The sequence below is a fragment of the Microcaecilia unicolor genome, chromosome 4, assembly GCF_901765095.1.
Source record: "Microcaecilia unicolor chromosome 4, aMicUni1.1, whole genome shotgun sequence".
Classification (NCBI taxonomy): Eukaryota; Metazoa; Chordata; class Amphibia; order Gymnophiona; family Siphonopidae; genus Microcaecilia; species Microcaecilia unicolor.
Genome location: NC_044034.1, coordinates 371,902,575 through 371,921,495, shown reverse-complemented (window position 1 = coordinate 371,921,495; position 18,921 = coordinate 371,902,575). Strand labels below are relative to the sequence as shown.

General features: G+C 44.8%; 1 protein-coding gene across 2 annotated transcripts in view; it reads right to left on the bottom strand.

The window, feature by feature from the left end:
- POLA1 (DNA polymerase alpha 1, catalytic subunit) overlaps nucleotides 1-18,921 on the bottom strand; it is a 782,590-nt gene that overhangs the window by 741,141 nt on the left and 22,528 nt on the right. For both annotated transcript variants that reach the window (XM_030202369.1, XM_030202370.1), the window contains exons 5-9: nucleotides 9,707-9,813; nucleotides 7,894-7,959; nucleotides 5,372-5,470; nucleotides 2,126-2,294; nucleotides 662-827 (exon numbers count right to left, since the gene is read on the bottom strand). In XM_030202369.1, coding sequence (XP_030058229.1) covers nucleotides 662-827; nucleotides 2,126-2,294; nucleotides 5,372-5,470; nucleotides 7,894-7,959; nucleotides 9,707-9,813 — 607 coding nt within the window. The remainder of the gene's footprint in view (nucleotides 1-661; nucleotides 828-2,125; nucleotides 2,295-5,371; nucleotides 5,471-7,893; nucleotides 7,960-9,706; nucleotides 9,814-18,921) is intronic.

Sequence of the window (18,921 nt, the reverse complement as noted above, 5' to 3'; positions counted from 1 at the left end):
TCTGCTAAAGAACGGAGTAAGTTTCAAATTAAATATAAATTAAAACAAACATTTTAGGGCTGGCTCTCAGTAGAGACAGAGAGAAAAAAATAATTGATTATGAAGAGGAACACCAGAAATGTATGCTAAAGAAATTCATTTTCTACTTCCTGTTCCATCTTTGCTTACACCCTATGAAACTAAAAAACATTTTTTTACAGCGTATTGTGTTGAGTTTGCAATGTAGCATACTATGCCATACCTTTTACTGTTTGAATATTTTTACTGCTGTAAATGTCTATTACCTGTGCTTGACCTATCCATTACACCACCTTGAGTGAATTTCTTCAAGGCGGTGGCAAATCCAAATAAATAAAATTTTTCCTCAATGCATTACATCAATATTAGATTCTCTCTCTCCCCCTCTAAAGCAGAGGTTCTCAGCCCAGTCCTCGGGACACACCTAGCCAATCAGGTTTTCAGGATACCCACAATGCATATGCATGAGATAGATTTGCATGCCTTACCTCCACTGTATGCAAATTTAAACATGCATATTCACAGGTTTTCAGCATACCCACTAACTGGCTAGGTGTCTTCCCGAGTTGAGAACCCCTGCTCTAAAGGGAATTTTCTTCTATTCCCCTTGCTTAACGTTAGAACATCTATGAAGCCTGCTTACCCAGATGATGTGTCTTGTGACTCTCCGTGTTTCTCTCTTGCACATTCCACATGTCCTATTTCCTCCTCTATGGTATTGCCAGTCTCAGGTACTACACCCATGTCTTGAGCTTCCATAAGCTCATCAAAATCACCATCCTCAAAATCCATTGCATGCTGATCTTCTCCTGAAAATGCAGACCAAATACGTGAGACAATAGATGGTTGGAAGCACCAGGTCATAACAGTATACATTTCATATTCATCATTCAAATCTAAGCCAGTGGTTCTCAATCCAGTCCTCAGGACACACCAAGCCAGTCGGGTTTTCAGAATATCCACAAGAAATGTGCGTGTGAGATCTGCATACCAAGGAAGCAGTGCATGCAAATCTCTCTCATGCATATTCATTGTGAATATCCTTAAAACCTAACTGACTTGGTGACTGGGTGAGAGTCTGGAAAAAAAGCCAGAAAAGGAAAGGGCAGGACTTTCTCTACGCGGACCACAAGGATTGGCTGGGAATGTATTGGTGGATAATGGGTCCAGATAACTGGAAATCCGGATGATCAGCATTCGGATAATCGGATTTCTACTGTAGTTCTAATAAGCCAAGATTAAATGGAAAGGAACATGTTATATCATGAGAGATACTGTCTGAAGAAATAGAGATAAAGGAAATCAGCAGCAACAACCAAGAGGAAGAATGATAAACAACTAAGGAGTCCACCAGAATTCAAGTTTTATTGCAACAGCAATGGGTAGAATCACAAATTCAAGATGAATCGATATGGCTGCGATTCAACTAGTCACTACATATGCTTCATATTTATGGGCAAAAATGTGGCACTTTAAGAAAAAGACAAAGGATAACCACCAGTGTATGTGTTTCTTGACATATTTCAGTTGTTGACGCCTGACTCAAGCAGATACGACGAAACGCAGCCACTTAGGATCATCTTGAAATTTGTGATTCTATTTATTGAGATCATAATGGAACTTAAATCCTAGTGTACTGCTGATCATTTGTAATTCTTCTCATTGGTCATCACTGCTGCTTTCCTTCATTCATATCATGAAATACATCATAAGAACTAATCAACTATGAAGCCCCTACATATTTCACAAGTTGGCCACTTCAAAGTTCTAAGGAAATGATTAACTTAATCTTTCATGTTTGTATATTTGAATCAGTTCAATGCAATAACAGAGGCCATGGAGAGATAAGCTATAAAGTGATCTGGCTGGTAAAATGTGTCCTCCTGCTTTACAGGAATCAAAGGTGCACATGGGCAAGCAGGAAACGCCACCATTCTCAAGATTTAAAAACCAAAAGATGCAAGTATTTGTGATTGCTGAAGGCAGCAGAGATAGTCAGTAAAGCAAAGTGTGTGAGCTGCTAGCATGTACTGTACCAAGTTTACAGCAATCTCCTCTTGATGGATGTGTCTATTGCAATTAAAAAAAAAAAAAAAAAAACACATACCTGCTTCATCTGCCATTACTTTCACTTTCATAGGGTCTCTTTCTGCCACACTGGATTCTTCCTTAATTGCTGTTCTCTGACTGGCAGGTTCCTGTTTAATTGGAGCTAAGAAAGGAGACTCCATTTTGACACTGCTGCGTGGGGTTCTCACCATTGCAGGAGGTGTTACCTAAAAATATTCAACCAATCATTAAAAATCTAAGAAGTGCCAATGCTGACACAGAATAATCATCCAGCATTCAATCTTCAACTGTGACCAAATTTGATCTCTTGGAAGTATTTGACAGATGGTAACAGAAGGATCCATTCCCTGAAGTTCACTTCCAGAAGTAGAAAGAGATCATCTCTAAGGGTACCCATAGGGTTGGATTAAAGCACAGGTACACTAAAGCATGTGCCTAGGACATACAAGATGTGTTAGCTACTCCTGTCTATCCCAGTTAATCCTAGCCCTTTACCTTTTCCCCTCCATATTTCAATTATCTAGCTTAAATCACTAAGTATTTAATTACATCTGCTCCTAACTCAAGTTTTACTGGTCTAACATTATATGATGTATCTTACTTTCTGTTAATATATTTTGAACATGTTTGTGTTTTTCTAATTGTTACGTAAGCCACAATGAACCTGACTTCTACTCGGGCTAATGCGGGATATAGATGTCATAAATAAAAATCAATAATTCAGTGGTTCTCAAGGCACATTTTTGCCTGTCAACCCCCCAAAAGAAAGAAGCATGGGAACAGATCAGAGCCACCAACAACCAAAGAAGTCTCTTTCTAGCCTCTCCACCACTTGTGTGTTGTCCTCCAGAAGATGTTTGCAAGAGGAATTTCTCAAGTCAGAGCTGTATGGGGCTTCAACCTCACAACACTTCCTGGCCCTGTGCAGTTCCAACTGGCAGGCAGGAAAAAATAGGAAAGAAGTGAAGGTGACAGTGCTGGGGGGGGGGGGGGGGTTGCGGGGGAAGGGGAATAAATGTCATTAAACCAAGAGGGTGGTGTAGTTAGTGCCAGGGGTTTTACAATGTATTTGTACTATGGTAAGGAGGGAACAACCCACCATGCTGATTTGCCTAGGACCCTCCAACAGGTTAATCCTATGGACCTGTCTCCAGAAACTTGACCAAGCCTTTTTTTTCTTTAACCCAGCTTTACTATTAATCTTGATCTACATCCTCTGGCAACATGTTATGCAACTTCAAGTGAAAAAAAACACTCTAAAAAGTGTTTAAAATCTGTTACTAGTTAGTCTCAGCACACAAGAACTATTTGAAAGAGTATATAACTGAATCCTATTAACTTATTCCACATAATTAATGATTTTATGAATCTTTTATCATAATAAAGAAAATTTAAAACAATAAAGAAAACTTTAAAAGACTACAAAATTCTAAAAAAAAAAAAAAATAGTCTGGATGGGAAAACAAAGATTGAGAAGAGCTTTACTAAAACAAAAAAGAAACCCACATGGGAAAGCACTTTCTTTCATAAAAAAAAGCACAGTATGAGGAGAGTTCTGCTCCGCAGAAAAAGCAAGACTTGGAGAGCCTTGCTCATGCGTCGGGCAGGAAGGCACCAGTGCATCCACGGTGAGACACTGCTAGAATTTTCTACTATAATAGATAGTCAGCTGTCAGTATCCACACCGGGCTCCATCGGATGATGTCACCTAGATGTGAGAATAGGAAGGCTTGTCTTGTACTCAGAGAAATATAGGTTATATTAACTTGTATTTACAGGACAAATTTTATATGAAGTATAAAATGATAAATTTACCATATATATTTTATTTTTAAAATGGAGTCAGTACATTTTTATCGACTCTGACTCCACAGCCCTGCTGAAATATTTTGATTTGGTATTTCAAAGTAATATGGTTTCATATCTTAAAAAAACAACACCAACGTGCCTTTTCCCAATATCCAGAATTTGCAGTTTTCCTTGGAAGATCCCTTATAAATCCCCGTAAACTCCTTCCTCTTTTGTTAAATATATTATACTACCCAATATACTACCAGTACCATATATTAGTTTTGCAGTGTGTTCTATTAACAAGTACAAGTAAAATAAAACTAGAATGATCTACCAACCATGCAAAGGATCCCAGGTTTTAACTCCACACTGTGCAAATTTACACTTAACATGTCAAAACTACTACTTATTTGTATAGCACTACGTACATAGTGCTGTACACTGGACATGAAGAAACAGTCCTTGCTCGACAGATCTTAGTCTAATTAGGACAGACAAACAGGACAAATAAGGGATAAGGGAATTACTAAGGTGGGGATGATAAAATAAGGGTACTGAACAAGTGAGTAAGTGTTAGGAGTTAAAAGTAGCATCAAAAAGGTGGGCTTTTAGCCTAGATTTGAAGACGGTCAGAGATTGAGCTTGATGTACCGGCTCAGGAAGTCTATTCCAGGCATACGGTGCAGCAAGATAAAAGGAACGGAGTCTGGAGTTAGCGGTGGAGGAGAAGGGTGCAGATAAGAGAGATTTACCCAATGAACTGAGTGTAGGGAGGAGTGTAGGGAGAGATAAGAGTGAAGAGGTACTGAGGAGCTGCAGAGTGAATGCAAACAGATAGGGAGACAGTGAAGTGACTTAAGGAGAGGGATAATATGAGCATAGCAACACTGGCGGAAAATAAGTCATGCAGCAGAATTTTGAACAGATTGAAGAGGAGAGAGATGGCTCAGTGGGAGACCTGTGAGAAGCAAGTTGCCATAGTCTAAGCGAGAGGTGATAAGAGTGTGGATAAGGTTTCTGGTAGTGTGCTCAGAAAGGAAAGGATTAATTTTGGCAATATTATAGAGAAAGAAACAACAGGTTTTAGCAGTCTGTTGAATATGTGCAGAGAATGAGAGAGAGAGGAGTCGAAGATGACCTCAAGGTTACAATCTGATGAGACAGGGAGGATAGTAGATGACGGCAGAAAAAGACCTGCACGGTCCACCCAGTCTGCCCAATAAGATAAACTCACATGTGTCATTTTTTGTGTATACCTTACCTTGATTTGTACCTGTGTTTTTCAGGGCACAGACCATATAAGTCTGCCCAGCACTATCCCCACCTCCCAACCACCAGCCCCGCCTCCCACCACCGGCTAAGCTTCTGGGGATCCCTTCCTTCTGAGGATGAGAGACAAAATGACAGCTAAGACGTATAAAACCAGCAGAGGAAGTAGAAGTTCAGGTTAACACTTGCTGAGGTAAAGCTGCATTAGACGGCACATGATTACCTTGGGAAGTGGAGAGAGCACAGAGAACGGATTCAGTGCAACTCCAGCAGGTCTCCTCTTCTTCAGCATTATAACTGGTGGTGGAGCCAGCTGAGGCATCTTCAGAGGGGGGTGGAAAGCAGAAAATTCTGGTTAATATTTTCACTGAAACCAGACAAGCAGAGGCAGGCATAGTGCCGAGAAGGTGAAAGCCTTATGGAAATTGTGATTTTAGGCTCCTCTGTGCACTGTATATCTGACATAACAAAATGAAAATACTATACTGGATCTAAGACCTGATAGCATGGCAATAAGTGTATTATGCAACATTTGATCTGTTCATCGCTGGAGAACAGTCCAACACTGACAATCTTGTTGACACCAATCCACTATTTCGTTAATAAAAAGAAATATTGTGAACTACCATTGGGCCTACCCCTGGGTGGGAAACTTTGGGATATAAATGCTGTAAATAAATAAATAAATATCTGCTACGGACGAGAACATTTACTATTTTAATGAGCTCCAGAAATGCTGGAACAACCTCACACTGAACACAAACAGAAAAAGGAAAGGAACAGACCTACAAGGAAACTATAGCGCTGGGGAGGACGGGTAGTACATGTAGCCCCGAATATTCTAAATACTGAACCAATTCCGTTTTGCAATTTGTGGCGTGAAAAATCTGAAGCAAATAATATGCCTATGGATAAACACTGTGGGAAAAAAAGGATTAACCTACAATCTTTATCTGAAAAATTCTAATTAAACTGATACCTCTTAGAACAGACGTGAATTTCCTTGAACATTGGAGTCACTATACAAGAACATGGGTAAAAGTTGTTCCATCTACTTGCTCATGTTAGTTCTATATCCCAAACAGACAAATCATCTACTCTTCCCATCAAGCCAGCACAGGTCAAGTTAAAATCTACACGTGGGGGTCTACTATAATAAAACGCACCCTCAACGTTCTGAAGACACTCAGACACCGGTTCGTAAGTTCATGGTGGTGAAGCCAGAACACTCACCATGTCTCCATGCCCCGCCCTCGCGTCACACGTGATGACGTCGAGGGCGGAACAAGTACACAACAACGCAAATGAACGAATGGGGAGTAGGGAAACACGCACACAGCCTAACAAAAGTAAGCCGCCAAGGACGTGCCCATCACCCCACCCCTTTCGTGCCATCGCCCTGCCCCATTCACACTACCGCCCCCGGTCGCCCCCTCTTCCCCCATCACCTCCCCTCCCCTTACGCTACTATCCCTGGTGGTGTAGAGGTACCTGTTCGCTAGGGGCAGGAAAGAAAGAGCCCCCACTTTCCTGCCCGGAGCGCTGCTGCTAGCTGCCCTGCTGCATCCTGTGTGAGTCCGGCTCTTGGCGTTTCAAAATGGCCGCCGAAAATTCAAGCAGCCTCCCGAGACTTCAACTCTCAGCGGCCATTTTGAAACGCCGAGAGCCGGACTCGCACAGGATGCAGCAGGGCAGCTATCAGCAGTGCTACGGGCAGGAAACAGGGGGCTCTTTCTTTCCTGCCCCGAGCGAACAGGTACCTCTACACCACCAGGGATAGTAGCGTAAGGGGAGGGGAAGGGAGTCCCGTGCTCGCTAGCGCCCGTTTCATTTCAGGCAGAAATGGACCTTTTTTTTACTAGTGTTATAATAACCCATTTGAAGTTATGACCCACAGTTTAGGAAACACTGTGCTAAGGTTTAAAAGAAAAGTACAGAAAATAATCATTCTAAAAGGAAAAGAAAGATATCTTGAAGGTAATTAAAGGATGCAGTGTTTACAGAGACTCAGCATTTCTGGGTTTCAGTGGTGAGATATATGGGTAAAGTTCTGGGGTATAGGATAGTGGTATCCCCAGAACAGCTATTATTGAATAAGGTGAGGTCTTTTCGTGGGAGGGACAAGGGGGCACAGTTTTGTTTCATAAAATGAGCCTTGTAGCCTCTTGGATGTTCCACCATATGACAGCACAAGGGAGAAGTCTTATTTTGAATATCCTTTAACTTTGAGTGGGGTCCTTCCCTGCTTTTCTGGTACTCCGTGTTGTTAGATGGGTTATTGGGATGGAGTGGTATGGGAGGGTGGGATCAGGGGATGGAGATGGGTTGTTTAGTGTTTTTCTGTTTTGTCAGAAGGTTGCAAGAACCAGGCTATGACAACAACAATTTTTTTTTTTTTTGGGGGGGGGGGGGGGAGTGGGTCATCAAGATTAGCTTGGATCAGGGCTTGGGATTCTTACCTTTAAAAATTGGGAACTGCATTCCTTTGTTGTTGTTGACATGCTATGATGTTATTATCCACTTGTCTTATTTTTGCTTATTGTTTATTGACACTTTTTGTACCGTGGTGTTTGCTTTCCAATAAAAAATTGTTTAAAGTTAAAGGATGTAGTGCTGTTTTAAAATACTTTTGTCCTTAAAAGAAATACAACTGTTTTCTGCCGTTTATTTCAAGCTGTAAATTTTAGGGAGTACACATTGTGCATTCAGCTTCGGGTAGCACCAGAAATATAAAGACAAACATACCTCAGCATTATTCAAATCTTGCAATATATCACCTAGTAAGTCATCTTTGGATAAGTCAACAGTTTTCTGTAAAACAATAATTCATAGTCACTAGAGCATGCACAGTTATTTCCAACACAAAAAAACAGTTGTCCTACAGCATGACAAATTTTACAAAGCATTTCCACTCCTCATTTCATGTGGAATGGCAAGCTCTTTGACACAAGGGCACTGAACTGATGTAAATGCTGCTTTATCCAGAAGCCTGTTCTCCATTTAAAGATGAACAAATTACTTATTCGGTTACCTAGAGGCAATTTTCAGCAGACTTCCATTAAAGTGGAACTGTTGAATAAGGTCCTACATTTAGACAACTTATTTAGGACAACTATAAAATGATCCTACTTAAATAGACAGACAAGCAGATTCTGCTGTATACTGGCACTATCCACCCACCTATTATCCCTTCCCCTGGAATACCGCCTAGACATTCTAAACAGGACATTTCTGGCCAGACATTAAGGTATTTGGCCAAACATTATTATAAAGTCAATAGCCACACATTTTAAGCTGTTGTAGCCTGCATTACACAGGAGGTACTACCCCAAGGACCTTACTGGGGAGACTGTATGGGCAATGTTGGTCTTTATCTGTCATCATTCACTATGTTACAAGGTAGATGGCAACAGTTAAGAGTCTTAGAAACAAAACAATGAAGATCAAATCACCCCAACAATGCAACATCGCATCTATGCAAAACAGAATGGGGAGAGAAGAGAGCCATGCACCCACCACTTAATTTCTTTATTCCCTACGGCAGCAGGGAGAGCAGAAGTTGGATACGAGACGACTGTCAGAGGTTAACAGGCCATTCTAAGAGACCCATTAAGCAGAGAATGCATTAAGCTCTATATAACTGCTGGCAAAGCAAAACTATATGCACAAGGTAATTCCTTCTGGAATTCTGTGCAAAAATGTAAACTCTGCATACAATATTTTGAAATTCTAAAATCTATACAATATTAACAATGAGCAATAACTTAAGATTCAATGAGGGGGAAAAAAAAGGTATTTACTCAAAAGACCACAGAATTTTATTAATGTTTTTTGGGCAGAATTCTTGCAACAAAGTCCTGCCCTGTCTCCCCTAGCTTGGAGGAGTAGCCTAATGGTTAGTGCAGCGGATTTTGATCCTGGGGAACTGGGTTCGATTCCCAATGCAGCTCCTTGTGACTCTGGGCAAATCACTTAACCCTCCAAGTAAATAGTATGTAAACCGCTTTGATTGTAACCAAAGAAAGGCGGTATATCAAGTCCAAATTCCCTTTCACTCTCTGTCTCATAGCTCTATCCTCTTCAGCTCCATCTCCCTTTCCCAAACTCACCACCCCACACCATCTATTTCTTTCTTCCTCTTGCAACCTCAAACCCACTATCCCAGTTTTTGCTCTCTATTCTCCACCCCCCTGCTCTCTCTTTCACCTAGTCTGCATTCCCTCACCTCCAACTGCTCACTCAACATTCACACCAAGACCTCCGGTATGCGGGCTCTTTGTCTTATCCCAAGTTCAAGCCCTCTATCCACAGCAAGACTCCAACTTGCCCTTTTTCCACCACGCCACCCTCTACCCTGATACCCCTTCTCTTGGTTTGTCCTTCCAACTGGATGAACTGTAGTCCCCGTTTTACTGCTTACATAGCGATGTTGTCTGTCACTTTGTTTCCTCTTTGCAGCTGGCTCCTAGTCCCTAAGCTGAATTCTACGAAGCAAAGCAAATGCATGTTTCGCTCATCCCAGGTCAGCAGTTAGAATGCATCTCAAAGAAAAACTCACATCAACATTCTTCTTCCCAGCAGAGGCCATGAACATTGACTTAATGTTATTTGGCTTTGAAACAACTTTCTTCACATTCTTTGTGTCTTTCGCAGTTCCTGTGTTACCTTTTTGAGAAATGAAAATCATTGTGAGGCCCATAGACTAATACACTTAGAGGAGTCACCGACAGATTTATCAAAACACTCAAAATTTAAGAAATGCAGATACATCACAGAAATACATTAGAAAGTTTGTTCTTCAAGTCAGAATACATCGTCTCTCAACTGTCTCAATCTTAACAATGCAGATGTAACAGTCGTATAAATGCCATCTAAAGCCAGATTCATTTCCCTGCATTGCTAGTCCCGTAAATGGTACTCATTGAGTACCAAACCTTCCTTCCAGATCCAATGAAACACTGAAATGCCTCAGTATCAAACCAAGGAAAAGGAAATACCAGTTACCACAGTCATTTTAGAAAATGCCTTCCAACCCTCTTCAAACTGTATTCCCTTCTCTATTACCTCACAGAAGATTCTCCCACATAAAAAGATCTTAAATATTACCTTTCAAAACATATTCAAAAACAGGAGTATATACAGTATATGGCTGCACAGTAACTGAACTGCTATGACCTGAGAAAATAGCTGCAATTTGATTACACCTTTAAGCTGTGAGTGTGTATTAGGTTCTCACAGTTTTCAATTTAAATGTAGGCTTTTTTTTTTTTTTAATACCACCACTCACAGTTGTTCATGGCAATGAGATAGTCTTATGATTTCTTCCCAGTATTTGGAGTTGGAAGCAATGATACCCTTTTTTATATGGTCTTGATAAAAACAAGACAAACATTTGCAGCAAAATTACATAAAATGACAGAAAAGGAGAAATTAGATCTTATCTGCTAATTTTTATTGAGTTTGCTCAATTCAACAAGTGGGAATGTGCCCTCCTACCAGCAGCAAGGAGACTGAGACTACTGAGTAATGTCATAATACGAACACCTGTACAGTTCACAGCCCGACAGAATTTCTAATGGCAAAGCAACATGGTAGAAAACAAAGAACAACCCAAATAACCCAGGGGAAGAAAGAAACAACGATCAGAAATTTAACTGTTCTCACACAGAATGAAGTGGTGCATCCCCTTTCAGAGTTTAGGCTGCCCAGAAGGACACATCTGAATAAGGGCTGTACATGTAAATACAGATCATCATCAAAAAAAAACCACCTCCCTAAATTCTGAGTGGATTCACGAATGGTCCAGAAAAATTCAAGGAATTAAAATTAGCAAGTAAGATCTAATTTCTCCTTATTCCCGATGAGTGAGAAGTACAAAAGCAGCAGGGCAGGACTTAGCCAATCCCAGAGATAAAACTGAAGTTCCAAAGGATACCTCCAGTATCGCTTGAACATCCAACCAGTAATGCTTAAACAAATGGAGGATAGACCATGTCGCCGATCTGCAAGTATCCTGAAAAGGCACCAAGTCTTGTTCTGCACTCAAAGCAGCCTGAACTCTTGTAGAATGCACATAAGAACATAAGAATAGCCATACTGGGTCAGACCAATGGTCCATCTAGACCAATACCCTACTTCCAGCAGTGGCCAATCCAGGTCACAAGAACCTGGCAGGAACCCAATCAGTAGCAGCATTCCATGCTACCAAAGGGCAGGCAGTGGGTTCCCCCAGGTCCATCTCAATAACAGACTATGGACTTTTCCTTCAGGAACTTGTCCAAAACTTTTTTAAACCCAAATACACTAACCACTTTCAGTACATCCTCCGGCAACAGGTTGCAGAGCTCAATTATTCTTGCATTTTAAAAATATTTCCTCCTATGTGTTTTAAAATTATTTCCATGCAATTTCATCAAGTGTCCCCTGGTCTTTCCACTTCTTGAAAGAGTGAAAAAATGATTTACCTCCACCCATTCCATGTCATTCAGGATTTTGAAGACCTCATATGTTAGCAGTTCCATCCCCTCTATCATTTTTGTCACTCTTCTTTGAACCTTTTCTAATTCCACTATATCTTTTTTGAAATATGGTGACCACAATTGAACGCGATACTCAAGGTGAGGTCGCACTATGGAGCTATAGAGGAATTATAATATTTTTGGTGTTATTTTGCATCCCTTTCCTAATAATTCCTAGCATCCTGTTTGCTATTTTGTCCGCAACTACACACTGGGCAGAAGATTTCAGCATATTGTCTATGACACCTAGGATTTTTTCTTGAGTGCTGACTCCTAAAGCGGACCCTAATATCAGATAACTATGATTCGGATTATTCTTCCCAATGTGCATTAAACTCATCTGCCATTTGGATACCCAGTCTTCTACTTTCCTAAGGTCTTCCTGCAATTTTTCACAATTCACATACGTTTTGAAGACTTTATATTTGAAGATGATATGAAACTATTCAATCTCCTCACTTGTCGTTCCGATTTCCAGATCATTTAAAAACATGTTAAATAGCACCGGTCCCGGTACAGATCCCTGCAGCACTCCACTAATCACCCTCCTCCATTGAGAAAAACAGCCATTTAACCCTACCCTCTGTTTTCTGTCCAATAACCAATCCCTAATCCATAGAAGGACATTGCCTTCTATCCCATGGCTTTTCAATTTTCTCAGGAGTCTGTCATGAGGAACTTTGTCAAAATTTTTCTGAAAATCTAGATGTATTGATTTTCATTAGGAAATATGACAACTTTTGCTAAATTTGGTTTTGTGTAGCACAGTGATGAAGCAAGCTTAAAGTGTGCCCCAAAATCAAAGATTAAGAAGCACCAATCTAGATTTATTCTGAGCTACTTAAACCCAATGTAACTATGTTATTTCTTCATTGCCTCATGAAGAGGGGAAGACTCTCAAAAGCTAGTGATATATATATTAAATAAGCCAATAAAAAAGATCTCAACTACAACTTCTTTATTAACCCTTATTTCCACATATCCTAATGGAGCCAAATTAATCCTATAAAATAATTTGCACCTCCAACGTTCCATGTCTGGCTGCCTGGGTTCGTAACATCTTCTGACATCAGCCAGCCTCCAGCGTTCCATTCCCCCTCACTGTCCCACCCTCGCGTCAAGACGTAATGACGTCAGAGGGTGGAACAGTGAGAGGGAAGGGAACGCTGGAGGCGAGCTGACATCAGGAGGGATGTTACGAACGGAACGGAAGCCAGAGCCAGCCAACCAGAGAACGGTCAGACACAAATCAAGGGGAGGAGAGAATCGCAGGACATCGAGGGGAGGGAGGGCAGGGTAGAGGAGAATTGATGGACATGGATGAGATAGGAGGACAGTAGAGGAGAGAATCGCGGGACACGGATGGGAGGGCAGAGAAGAGGAGAATCGCTGGATATGGAGGGGAGGGAAGAATTGCTGGACACGGAGGGGAGAGAGGGCAGGGGAGAGAAAAAAAAAAGCTTACATGACAGCCTTCCTAGGGCCCGTTTCATTGTTCAGGAAATGGGCATGGTTCCACTAGTGTTTAATAAGACTGGGAATTAATGACCACCTCTGTGGCATACCCCATTCACTCACCTATAACTCACAACATACATTTCCTAACTTTCATTTCTGAGGGTGACCTTGGAGAAAAGTGCTAAACCAGGAAAGAATTCTCGGTCTAAACCCCAATTCTTCTAATCAACAGAGGTACCAGAACAAGCCAGCAGTTTCTTATGCTCTCGGGCAAGTTGCATAATCTTCCATTGTATAGCAACTCACCTTGAGCTACTACTGAAAAGGTGTGAACTAAATTCTATTCTATATTCTCAAAAATGCCAAATTGGTAATTGCTCTACAATCAGCAGGGATTAACTTCTCAACAATGGTTTCTTAACAGTTGAGCAAAATTACAAATGTTTTAAATGTCGACAGTAATTGTTCTGCTTACAATGAAAAGTCAGAGGTTGAGCCAATCAGCAGTCTATCATCAGTAATAAGGATCATCAAGATAAGTTTAAGCCTGGGCAGACTTATACGGTCTGTGCCAGAGCCGGTGGTTGGGAGGAGGGGCTGGTGGTTGGGAGGCGGGGATAGTGCTGGGCAGACTTATACGGTCTGTGCCAGAGCTGGTGGTGGGAGGCGAGACTGGTGGTTTGGAGGCGGGGATAGTGCTGGGCAGACTTATATGGTCTGTGCCAGAGCTGGTGGTGGGAGGCGGAACTGGTGGTTGGGAGGCAGGGATAGTGCTGGGCAGACTTATAGGGTCTGTGCCCTGAAGAGCACAGGTACAAATCAAGGTAAGGTATACACAAAAAGTAGCACACATGAGTTATCTTGTTGGGCAGACTGGATGGACCGTGCAGGTCTTTTTCTGCCATCATCTACTATGTTACTATAGGGACAGCAACTTCTGTACTGTTCATGAGGGGGTGGGGGAGTAAGGGATCTGAAGGATAAAATTGATTCTGACTGCAACCCTGAACAAATAGTTGAACAAGCAGAAGCACATTTAGGGTCTGTTCTCTTGGAGGCTCCAGTGTTGCTCCTTCCACATTTGTAAAGGCAGCACTTACAACACCCCAAGAGTAACATATTCCTGCATCACTGCAGAGAAATAACTGCAGGGAGATCTGGAGCAGAGGAAGCAACAGATACTACAGCCCTGAAAAGGTAAAATTATGTATCATACCTGATAATTTTCTTTCCATTAATCATAGCTGATCAATCCATAGACTGGTGGGTTGTGTCCATCTACCAGCAGGTGGAGATAGAGAGCAAACTTTGCCTCCCTATATGTGGTCATGTGCTGCCGGAAACTCCTCAGTATGTCGATATCAAAGCTCCATCCGCAGGACTCAGCACTTAGAGAATTACACCCACGAAGGGACACTCTGCCCAGCTCACCACCGCCGAAACGGGGGAGGGGAATTAACCCAGCTCATCCCCCACACAAGTGGGGGAGGGGAATCCGTCCAGCTCATCCCCGCGGAGCGGGGGAGGGACACCACCCCGCCGATGCGGGGGGATCTGGCTTATCCTGCAACCGCGGGAGGAGCTGACTGACCCTAACACCGCCGAAGCGGGAGGGGTACAAAGCTGCCCTACAGCCGCACGAAGCGGGAGGGAGTGCCGGCAGAATTTAAGTCTCAATCCAGCCCCGTAAAACGGAGGGGAGAGGAATGCAGCAGCTCACTGTAACACAAACTCGTCTCAACTCTTGAAGAATCCAAGTGAAAAAACTTGAACACGAAGTCCTCCTGAAGTAACTGAAGACTAAACTTGAACCTAAAATTCACCAGAATATAAACAGTACAGATATCTGGGAGGGCTATGGATTGATCAGCTATGATTAATGGAAAGAAAATTATCAGGTATGATACATAATTTTACCTTCCATATCATCATGCTGATCAATCCATAGACTGGTGGGATGTACCGAAGCAGTACTCACCCAGGGGCGGGACATTGAAATCCCTGAACTCAACACTGAAGCTCCAAACCGGGCCTCCGCCCGAGCAGCCACAGTCAAGCGGTAATGTCTGGAGAAGGTATGGGCCGACGCCCAAGTTGCCGCCTTGCAAATCTCTTCCAAGGAGACGGACCCGGCCTCTGCCATCGAGGCCGCCTGAGCTCTAGTGGAGTGGGCCTTCAACTGAATAGGCGGCACCTTCCCCGCGGCCACATAAGCCGCTGCAATGGCTTCCTTGACCCATCTTGCCACTGTAGGCTTAGCAGCCTGCAGACCCTTACGAGGACCTGCAAACAGGACAAACAGATGATCCGACTTCCGGAAATCATTGGTCACTTCCAAGTATCTGATGATGACCCGTCTCACATCCAGATATTTGAGAGCAGAATACTCTTCTGGGTAGTCCTCCCTACGAAAGGAAGGGAGACAGAGCTGCTGACTCACATGGAAGCGAGAAACAATCTTGGGTAGGAAGGAAGGCACTGTGCGAATAGTCACTCCTGCCTCAGTGAACTGCAGAAAAAAGCTCTCGACAAGAGAGTGCCTGGAGCTCAGAAACTCTTCTGGCTGAAGTGATAGCCACCAAAAAGACTGCTTTCAACGTCAGGTCTTTCAGAGATGCCCTCGACAAGGGTTCAAAGGTGGCTTTGTAAGGCTCTTAGCACCAGGTTGAGATTCCACGCAGGCACCACTGAGTGCAGAGGAGGGCGCAGGTGATTAACTCCCTTTAGGAAACGCACCACATCTGGCTGCAAAGCCAGGGAAGCACCCTTCAGGCGGCCCCTGAAGCAAGCCAGGGCCGCTACCTGGACTTTCAGGGAACTGAGCGACAGGCCTTTCTCCAGACCTTCTTGCAGGAACGCCAGCACTGAAGAAATTGGAGCAGTAAATGGAGAAAGTGAACCTGCTTCACACCACGCTGCAAAGGTACGCCAAACCCTGGCGTAAGCAGTAGAAGTAGAGCGCTTCCTCGCTCTCAGCAGAGTGGCGATGACCTTGTCTGAGAAGCCCTTCTTCCTCAGACTCTGCCGCTCAATAGCCAGGCCGTAAGACCAAAGGGGGAGGGATCCTCCATCACCACGGGACCCTGATGTAACAGGCCCTGCTCCACTGGCAGTCGCAGAGGTTCGCCCACTGAGAGCCTGATCAAGTCCGCATACCAGGGACGTCTGGGCCAATCCGGACCCACCAGGATTATCCGGCCCGGATGCTTTGCCACCCGGTCTAGCACCCTGCCCAACATGGGCCAGGGCGGGAACACATAGAGGAGGCTCTTGTGTCGGCCACTGTTGGAGAAGAGCATCTACTCCCAGGGATCGAGGGTCCCGTCCTCTGCTGAAAAAGCGCGGCACTTGGCAATTGGCCGAAGACGCCATCAGATCTAGGTTCGGCTGGCCCCAGCGCTTCGTGATGCCCAAGAACGCCTGAACAGATAGCTGCCACTCTCCGGGCTCCAAGGTATGGCGACTGAGAAAGTCCGCCTTGACATTCATGACTCCGGCAATGTGGGCCGCTGACAGCTGTTCCAGGTTCGCTTCCGCCCACTGGCATAGATTCATGGCCTCCTTGGCTAGAGGGGCGCTCTTGGTACCTCCCTGGCAGGTGACATAGGCCACAGCCGTGGCATTGTCCGACAGGACCCGTACAGGCTTCAACGCCAGTACCGGGATGAACTCCAAAAGCGCCAACCGAATGGCTCTGAGTTCCAGGAGGTTGATAGACCACTTTACCTCTGCAGGAGACCAGAGCCCCTGCGCTGTCCTTCCCAAGCAGTGGGCTCCCCAGCCCGACAAAGAGGCGTCCGTCGTGACGACAATCCACTCCAGGGTCACCAGAGGCATTCCTGCAGACAATTTGTCTGTCTGCGTCCACCAGCTCAGCGCCTTGCGCACTGCTGGGTCCAAGGGAAGGCGCACAGCATAATCCTCCGACATCGGAGTCCAGCGCTGCAGCAGAGAGTGTTGTAGTGGTCTCATATGAGCCCTGGCCCAGGGCACTACTTCCATCGTGGCCGTCATAGAGCCCAACAGCTGCACATAGTCCCAAGCCCGAAGAGGAGAGGCTACTAGGAACTGGTCCATCTGAGCCTGAAGCTTGACAATCCGATTGTCTGGCAGGAACACTCTGCCCACCTGGGTGTCGAATCGAACTCCCAGATACTCCAGGGACTGAGCTGGGCGCAGCTGGCTTTCCTCCCAGTTGATGATCCACCCCAGGGAGCTCAAAAGAGCAACCACCCGGTTCACAGCTTTGCCACACTCTGCATAAGAAGGGGCTCGGATCAACCAGTCGTCCAGATAAGGATGGACTTGTACTCCTTCCTTCCCCAGGAAGGCCACGATGACCACCATTACTTTGGAGAAGGTCTGCGGAGCAGTAGCCAACCCGAACGGGAGGGCTCTGAACTGGAAGTGTCGGCCCAGTACTGCAAAACGCAGAAAGCGTTGATGAGGAGGCCAGATGGGAATATGCAAGTACGCTTCCTTGATGTCCAAGAATGCCAGGAACTCTCCTGCCTGCACTGCCGCTATAACAGAGCGGAGGGTCTCCATGCGAAAGAGCCTGAATGACCCCTTGAGGTCGAGGATAGGCCGTACAGAACCTCCTTTCTTTGGTACCACAAAGTAAAAAGAGTAACGTCCCTTGCCAAGCTGATTTTCTGGCACCGGAACGACTGCACCCAGGCGGATCAGATTGTCCAAGGTCTGCTGCACTGCCACAGCTTTGACCGGAGACTTGCAGGGAGAGAGTACAAACCCGTCTCTTAAGGGTCGGCAGAACTCTAGCTTGTAGCCGTCTCTGATGACTTCCAGCACTCAAGCGTCTGAAGTTATTGTGATCCACTCGCCCAGAAATGAGGACAGCTGTCCTCCAATCTGCACTTGGGCGTGGACCAAGGCCCCGTCATTGGGTACGAGACCCTAGGGGAGGACCGGAGGGAGCACCTCCGGGACGGCGGTCTCTGCGAAAGGAATGCTGCTTGGGGGAGAATTTCCTCTTGAAGGAAGAGGGGGCAGAGGAGCCCGAACTGCCCGGGCGGTACCGACGGGCTTCCTGAAACCGTCCTCTGGAGGTAACGGGGCGAGCACTAGCCCGAGCCCTGACCTCTGGTAACCTCTTGCCCTTAGACGTGCCGAGATCGGTCACGATTTTGTCCAGCTCGACCCCAAAGAGCAGCTTGCCTTTAAAAGGCAATCTAGCCAGGCGGGATTTAGAGGCGTGGTCAGCAGACCTATGCTTCAGCCAAAGCCACCGCCGCGCAGAGATTGTCTGAGCCATGCCTTAGCTGAGGCCCTCAAGACATCATACAGCAAGTCTGCCAAATAGGCTAAGCCCGATTCCAGGGCCGGCCAATCAGCCCTCAAGGAATGATCCGAGGGGGAAGCCCGCTGCACCATAGTCAGGCACGCCCTGGCCACATAGGAGCCGCAAACTGAGGCCTGCAAACTTAAAGCAGCCGCCTCAAAGGACGACCTTAAGGCCGCCTCCAATCTTCTGTCTTGGGCGTCCTATAGAGCCGTGCCACCTTCCACCGTTAACGCCGTTTTCTTAGTCACCGCAGTGATTAAAGAAACCACGGTAAGCCACAGATAGGCCTCACGTTCACTTTCAGGCAAAGGATAGAGGCGGGACATAGCCCTAACCACTTTAAGGCTCGCTTCCGGGACATCCCACTGAGCCGAAATTAAGGTGTGCATGGCATCATGCACGTGGAAGGTTCTATGCGGGCATTTCGTCCCCAGCATAATGGCAGAGCCAACAGGGGCTGAGGGAGAGACGTCCTCCGGAGAGGAAATCTTC